Below are 7993 nucleotides of genomic sequence, written 5' to 3'. Positions count from 1 at the left end.
AAACTATAAATAAAATAAATACTTTCCAATTAACATATTATTAAACATATTAACCCATCTCAACTGCCTCTCGAAGCTCCTCTTAATAGGTGACATGTAAGTTGGGAGAGGCTTACGGTTGTGTCAGCTATAATTAATGACTTTAAAGCAGTGGTTCCCAAACTTTTTAGAGCCAACGCCCCTTTTCCTCAAGAAACGGACCCCCAACGCCCCCATCTACATCTATTCCTATATTATATGAAGTAACGTTTCATTTTAATTTAATCACATAGGACTATTTGTATAGTCACATAGTGGTTATGAGGACAAGTAAGGAATGAAATAACTAATATACCGGGAAAATGAATGATTAACTGTTTTTAAACTCTGAGGAGTAAAATACAAAAACACAATTATTCCAAATCAAATTTTAAAAACATATTGTTTTAATAATCATAAATTCTAATTGAAAGTCGGAAAGTAATGTAAGAAGCTACAAGAGATTATATATTATACTAGATTCCTGGAACCCAAGTACTTAATCGATTCTTCATCTTAAGTCCCTAACAGTTCAGTAGTTGCTTAATGTGACGGATGGGCTTGATGACGTGAGATTATTGCCCCAATGTCCGGTTTAAAGTCACTTAACCCGAGTCGCAAATCACCAGAGTTAACAATTTGGAGTCGATTTCTTTGCTTGGATAGAAGGTGGGCGACCACACTAAAGCCACGTTCTGCCAGATACGATGATGGAAATGCAACAAGATGCTTCTTAACCACAGACCATAACGCTGGAAAGCGGGTGGACATGTCCTTCTGTAACCAAAACTCTTGGTACGATTTCTTACACTTAAAATTTGATTTGAGCTCAACGTCATTTTGTAGCTCAATTACTTCTTCATCCATTACTCCAACTTGCTCAATATCTGAGAATGGATTTATCACCCAATCTGGAATTTCCAATGATAGAAGATCCTGATATCGCTCAGACATATCTTTATTCAGCATATCCAAATGATCGCAATATACACGCAGATCATAATCTTGTATTTCTCCTTTATCTTTGAGCTCAGACAGGGTTGGAAATTGATATAGGTCACGACGGCCCATGTTACGCTGGAATAGAAGTAACTTTGACATAAACGTAGATATAACAGACTTGGCTTTAATAAGAGTCACCTCATTTCCTTGCAACTGCAGATTAATCTCATTGAACTTTGAAAATATTTATGTTAAATAAGCAACATCGTGCTTAAGTTGTTTGAGTTCCACACTGAGACAGGGTTCCCGGTCTTGAAAAAACTCCACAACAGTCTCAAATAGGTCGTTAAAGCGCCTCAGGCAGTTGCCTTTGGAGAGCCAACGAACTTCAGTACGAAATAACAAACATTTAAAATCTTCATCATTTTCAACACAGAGCTTGTGGAATAGTTGATCTTTGAGAGCGTGACCTTTAATCTTATTCACTGCAGTAATCAAAGTTTGTAATGACTTGTGCAGGGGATCACTAAGGTTTTTTGCAAACAGATGCTGGCGATGAATGACACAATGAATAGAAAATAAATTTGGCACCTTTTTTTTCAGGAAAGCAAGAAACCCACGGTGGCGACCAGTCATCGATGGTGCTCCGTCAGTTGCACAACCAAGTATATTTGTCAGTGGAATTCCCTTTTCTGTGAAGAATTTATCAACAACTTGATATATTGACTCCCCTTTAGTGTCTGCTTCCAGCTCCCTTGCAAATAACCTAAGCTAGAAGCAGAGATTCATTCCCTGGCATAGTTGATTCATCCAGCTGCAATGAAAACTCGGTTGACCTTAGTATGCTGCATAACATATCTTCCACATTGTCAGCCATTTCATCTATGCGTCTTCGTACTGAATTGTTGCTTAGAGGAATCGTCTTAATAACATCGTGTGGAGACTTATGCAGAACAGTATTCAGAACTTCACAAATCGCTGGTAGAATGAGTTGGCCTGCTTTGAAATTTATCGCGAAGTGATTCAAAGAAAGTTAAGTTTTTGTCTACCTTGTCAGGATGTACTTTCTTCAAATGATCAATCTGTCTGGAAGGCTTCATCGCTTCATTAGAAAATACCTTTTCACAAACCAGACACATTGGCATCTGCAAGTTCTTTGGTGATGGTATAAATCCATATTTCAGGTAAGTTACATTGTATTGTCTACATTTCTTCTTTGCTTTTTCATTTGTCGCCATGGTCAATCGAAAATTGATGATAAAATATAACGACTGTAAAAATATTACAACGTGCTAGTCTGGTATTGAGCCAGTCTACACTCTACACTCTGCAGCCCTGCATCACAGGAAGTACTGCACCAGGACAATGATCTAGCGCGGAAGATTCCATTACAGGGGTAGGACAGGTCAATAAGGGTGCGCACAAAAGAGCACGGCTGATACAAGCGCGGGCTTATACTGGCTTTGATTCAAAAACAGGCGGTTAATTAATGATAGCGCTGGTTTATAACGGCGAGCATAAAAAGCGTGTCAAACAGAAAAAATAAATGATCAAAAGGGCAAGCATAGAAGCTGTATGACTGTGAGAGCAAAGACGAAATGAGGTATTTCCACCACCAGGTTCACGTTTTTCTCTTTTTGCCCCTACCGCCCCTTTGCCTCGTAACGCCCCCCTGTCGCCCACTTGCCTCGTACCGCCCCTTTATATAATCCCAACACCCCCAGGGGGGCGTTACCGCCCACTTTGGGAATCACTGGAAAAGACTGTTAAGCTTGAAAGGTGCGGAGAATGCCAGTGTTAGTTCCACTCGGGTTACAGTCAGTTATGTGCACTTTTTATCACATTAAAGATTTGCTATTAAAATCGGTGGCAAGGTACAAACAAACTGGGAGCTATATCTATCTATAAATACTAAGACACAGTCCCACTTGACTATTAAGCAACGGGTGGTGTGTGGTCTAAGATAAAGTAAAGACGGAAGTGATAGGACAGTCAGAAGAGTAATGATAGGAAGGGCAGAAAAAAGAAAACGAGTGTCGTGTGTGTTTTCGTCCCTTAATACTCAGACCAATCCTACCGTAGCAGCGATGAAATAAGGAACCTCAACCGGCATAAACCTGAGAATCACTAGGTCTAACTTGTAGCTGAGTAGTTCATTAGAACGTGATTTTGGAACACTCCTCCTTGTGAGATACACAGACTATAGTAAACAATTTTTTTTTTATTATCAACGAGTGTCATGTACAGAGCCTCATTTTATGTTAGATGTTAGGGGATATATTGTTTCACCAGGAGCGAAAACTGTACTAGTTTGAAAGGGTATCAGGTACTGACACAGGGGTATTCCATTTTCCTTTCCTTGCCTATCTGACCATGTTTTTAAATTTTCTTTTTCTTTTTCGGTCTTTTTGGAATAAATAAAACAAGAAAAAGCACAATATTCTTCTTGTACTATTCATCTCATTTCGCTCTGCTTCTCTTTCAACAATCAAGTTGAAAAGGAAATGGAGAGAGAGAGAGAGAGAGAGAGAGAGAGAACTGCTTCTTTGTTTACCAACTCTTATGGCATCAATATGAACTGATTTGACATGGAAATATAATAATCAAGACCATCGCACGGGGGCTCGTAACGTTGTTTACAATTTAAATGTCAGTCATGATATGTTTTATCCTATGTGTATGACTCATAGTTAAATATAAGCAATGATACGAGCCCCTGTGCGTCAAGTTCATTGGTGGAAACCACAGGGGTTCGTTACAAAGAAAATTATGAGTATCCGTCCTTGAATCATGGACGGATACTCCAAATGGTATTTGTAACGAACCCCTGTGGGTAGAATGGGATACAAGCAAGTTGTCACAGATGATAATAATAAGAATACTAATGAGGACTTTGCATAGCGCCTAATCTTTAGAAGCTCTAAGCGCTTTACAATATTAGACAACACCTATAAGATAAAAACATAATAATATTATTACAAAAACAAACACCATGAAATTAGAAAAACATTAAAAAATAAAAAATACATGTTGAGAATATTTCAGGTAGGTCTTTAAGTTTGTTCTTGCAGTCGAAATAAGTGAGCTTTTAGAGCACTCTTGAATGGGATCACTGTGTCTTTGTGTCTAAGTTCAGTGGGCAATTCATTCCACGTTGCTGGGCCTTGGTATGCAAAAGAACGCTGTCCATATGACTGTTTTCATAGTGGGAATAACGAGTATACGATTGTCAGAAGAGGAGCTTAAGTATCTTGCTGGTGTGTACTCATGGGTGATGTCGGATAGGTAATTTGGACTGGAGTCCGCCAGTGAAACGTAGCACAGAGAACAAATGTTGTGTTTGATTCTGGATCGAATGGATAGCCAGTGTATGGTACAGAGCAGCGGGGAGGTGTGCTCTTTTCGTGGTACTCTACGTATGATCCGAGCAGCTGTGTTTTGAACTTTTTGAACTTTCTGGAGCAGATATTGAGATGAACCAGACAGAATTTAGTTACAATAGTCCAGTCCTGAAAGTACTAATGAACACACCAGTGTTTTAGTGGCATCAACTGAAAGATATTTGCGAATTGAGCTGATGTGTGTCAGCTCCAGATATGCAGCCTTACATATGTTCATGACATGTTGATGCAATGTGAGAGTACTGTTCAGAGTAACACCTAGGTTTCGTACTGATTGTGTGAATGTAATGTTGGCGTTGCTGATATTTATTGTTTGAGGTAAAGGATATGAATGAGAAGGTCTTTGTGTTGTGATCAGAATAGCCTCATTTATGATAACGAATGAAAGAACGAACAGCTGTTTTGGACAAAGATAATAAACAATTTTATAAAGGATCTATTTGTTTCTTACCAATTTGATCCAATACATCTTGCCATCTTCCGAACGTTAGGTGCATTAAGTAGCAAAGCAATAAAATCCGTGTACACACCAAACCACGCGCCACAAATACCGCACACTATCAGCTGCACCGATCTGAAAATATAACACTTTCTGCTGGCATCACCAGTTTACCATTTCACAAAATTATTTCTTATCAAAAATAACTAATAATACTAGTAATTATTTGTATGAGCCGTAATTATTGGTATACGAAATTTACAGTAACACTCCACAGAAGCGATGTTCTGGATGGCCAACAAAAAATGGGCACTCGCCTTCTGAATGGCTTAGCGTTATCACTCCAAACTACCACCAGAGGAAGCCCAAAATATAGACACGGAGTGTAACTGCCTGTCAGACATATCCGACTTTGTGAGGACTTTCAAAATAATACGTAGTTCACCTCTTATGTATGTGTGTGTGTTAGTGTGTATATATATATTACGTTTGATGTTGAAATTTTCCAGTTGCATAATACTTAGTAAGCACTGAATAATTTATCAGATAAAGGTTTGCTTATATGTTGCATCGCTGGAGGCACGATGTCTAACTGTTTAATTAGTGCAGTATTACGCTTCAGCTGTTTTACTCTTTTAATCCTTTTTTATATATAAAAAACCAATTGCAGGTAAAACTTTGTTTTCCTATAGCCATGGTCATAATTCGTGTTCAGGGCACTCAAAACGTTTGATACTGCTAGTATTCTACCCATGCACCCATTTATCAATTTATTTTGAACTCCGATCGATCGTTTATGACAGGAATTAGTACCTCTGTATCACGTGAGCTTGTTGAAAGGGTTGTGTTGGTAATGCTAAATACGCTTCTGAACTCCATCTTGTGCCAAACATATCATGTATGTTTAAAAAATCGTTCATAATATCCAAAGTGAAGTTTTGAATCGACATGTATTGGATTATTTTGCAACTGTAGAGGCTGACAGAGTAAAATGCAAGATATATGACCGTGACCTTGAGGTTGCATAGTCACCATCTCTTTCAAATTTCCACGGATGCACATTAACCGTTATTTTCCTTAGCATATCTGAATGATATCAAACTAATAACACATCTTGTTGTACTCACAGTTATCAACAATATGTCACAGACTATCAAAATTTTAGGTTCTCGTCTAATATTTTAACTGGTGTCATAACAAAATCCGACTGTGTTATAACAGTGAGCTGGATGAGTTTTGTTCTCTGTAGTTTCTCATACAGACCTTTCGGAATATCACACAAATCTAGCTTGTTCTTATGCACGGCGGGCAACAAGTCAGTTTAGTTTCTTGGGGAACATCACATAATGAACATGCTCGTGATCACATCTGACATATTGAATTAATTAGATTATAATAGACTTTTCTTTATGTTATATAAATGCCTCTTCTCAAATATTTATATTTGATAAGTCCAAAAGATTCCAAAATTTCACTAAAAGTATTGTGATTTAAATTATATGCCGTCTGTCATAATGACTGCCTAATGAACCAAATAAATTTACAGATCTAATCGCCATTAGTTGCAACCTTTCACGAACGCTGCTTAACGAAATGTATTTTGATGAATGGATGATGTCCAAAACCAGACAACCTAAGAACGAATAGTGGCATGTATTTCATTCATAAAAAATTCAAACTACAGATTTTATGAACATGACAAATTTTGTTTTATGTAAAGTGATCGTGGACTGTCTACTTTTATCTTGACCTCTAGGATACAATTTATACTCAGTGACTTGGCAAAATATGTCGAACGTTAACTCCACAACCAAACTTTATAATATGAGTACCCTAAGTTTGGGTCAGGTACTAACGCGGCAATTACGTATTGGCACATCTCTACTTGACACATGCTTACCGTCAGAGAAGTTAACAATGATTATAATTCATACCATATCATTGTCCACTGACAGTGAAGATGAATTCAATTAATAACAATTTAATAAATTCGATAATTTAAAACGATAAACTCTCAATCACCCGTCTTTCCCTCAACCAAGTGACAGCCTAATTCATCCCGTGATTTAGAGTGTGAGTTCGATTTTCCCCCTGTCCTTGCGTCTACTCATCTCTTTCTTTCCCGCTAATTCCTTCCTTCCTTCCCTTCCTCAAACACCTCCTTCGACTCCGTTTCCCTCTTGACTATCTCCTCCTCCAATTCCGCTCCCAATCCTCTTCCTAGACTTCAACTTCTCCTGACTTCTCTCCTTTCTTCTCCTTTCCTCCGTCTCTCTATCTTAGACTACGGGACCAAACTGTAACTGGTCTGTCCCTCAAAGCTTCCTTATCTGAAGCTGTCTGTACTTAGAATTTCCTGTTCTAAGATTTTCCCGCCAATAACGAATGGCTTTTCGGAGTTAAGCTATCCTCCTCTGGGTAATTTCTCTTAGCGAACTAATTCTTGCCGGAAGACGCGGATATATCATTCTACCCAAATCAGGGTCTCTCCCCTATCACGATTCTGATTGGGTGGCGCTGTGACCCTGTCCAATCGTCTTAGCGGCCAGTTCAACCTGGCTGTCTGTCTGCAGGGAAAATAAGTTAAGACACTCCCACTTCTTCAGACAACTTCTTTTGATCTGGACAAACGTTTCCACATCTAGGTGATAATTGGCTATCGGGTGACCTCGCAGCTCCTAGGTCTGGCTCTCCACCTCTAGCCACGGCAATCTTACGTAATGGATTAGTGGTAGTCTGCGGCAATGTTTAACATCAACAATGGCTTGTCAGAATTACCTTGATTATACATGTTTCAAACTGGGGCTACTCTGGGTCGGGGTAAACGTGACATATATATATATATATATATATATATATATATATATATATATATATATATATATATATATATATATATATATATATATACACAAACGTATGATGCTAGGTAGAAGTTATGAAATAGTCAGGGAGACATGCCCTTAAAGTAAAATACCAACATACACAGAAAAAACGGGGGGGGGGTATAAGTCATTACCCTACTTAAGGATAACAAATACATACCATTATTTTTAGCCTAACAAAGAAGCAATCATTCTGATTAAACAAGCAAACACATGGGTGCAAATGAAGAAAAAAATACATAATCACGTCTAGTCCTTTTAAAACACATCATTATATGGAAAAAGACAAATGTTTGGACTATTTTAGA

The 7993-nt window shown here is 38.1% G+C and overlaps 1 protein-coding gene and 1 pseudogene across 1 annotated transcript; both read right to left on the bottom strand.

Annotated features, from left to right (window-relative positions):
* Positions 1 to 561: 561 nt before the first annotated feature.
* LOC149778311 (protein ZBED8L-like) lies at positions 562 to 1089 on the bottom strand. The gene has a single exon (XM_089938320.1). The coding sequence runs from the start codon at positions 1087 to 1089 to the stop codon at positions 562 to 564; it is 528 nt and encodes a 175-aa protein (XP_089794446.1).
* Positions 1090 to 1206: 117 nt separating this feature from the next.
* Positions 1207 to 2198, bottom strand: LOC149778310 (zinc finger MYM-type protein 6-like; annotated as a pseudogene).
* Between the last annotated feature and the right edge of the window lie 5795 nt (positions 2199 to 7993).

Source organism: Sinohyriopsis cumingii, chromosome 17 (genome assembly GCF_028554795.1).
Source record: "Sinohyriopsis cumingii isolate HCF-2022 chromosome 17, ASM2855479v2, whole genome shotgun sequence".
Classification (NCBI taxonomy): Eukaryota; Metazoa; Mollusca; class Bivalvia; order Unionida; family Unionidae; genus Sinohyriopsis; species Sinohyriopsis cumingii.
Note: the sequence above shows the minus strand (reverse complement) of the source record. Positions and strands in the feature narration are given on the sequence as shown.

What these genes read in the sequence shown, in the direction of transcription:
- LOC149778311 (XM_089938320.1), bottom strand. Translation starts at nt 1,089, where the DNA reads ATGGGCCGTCGTGACCTATATCAATTTCCAACCCTGTCTGAGCTCAAA.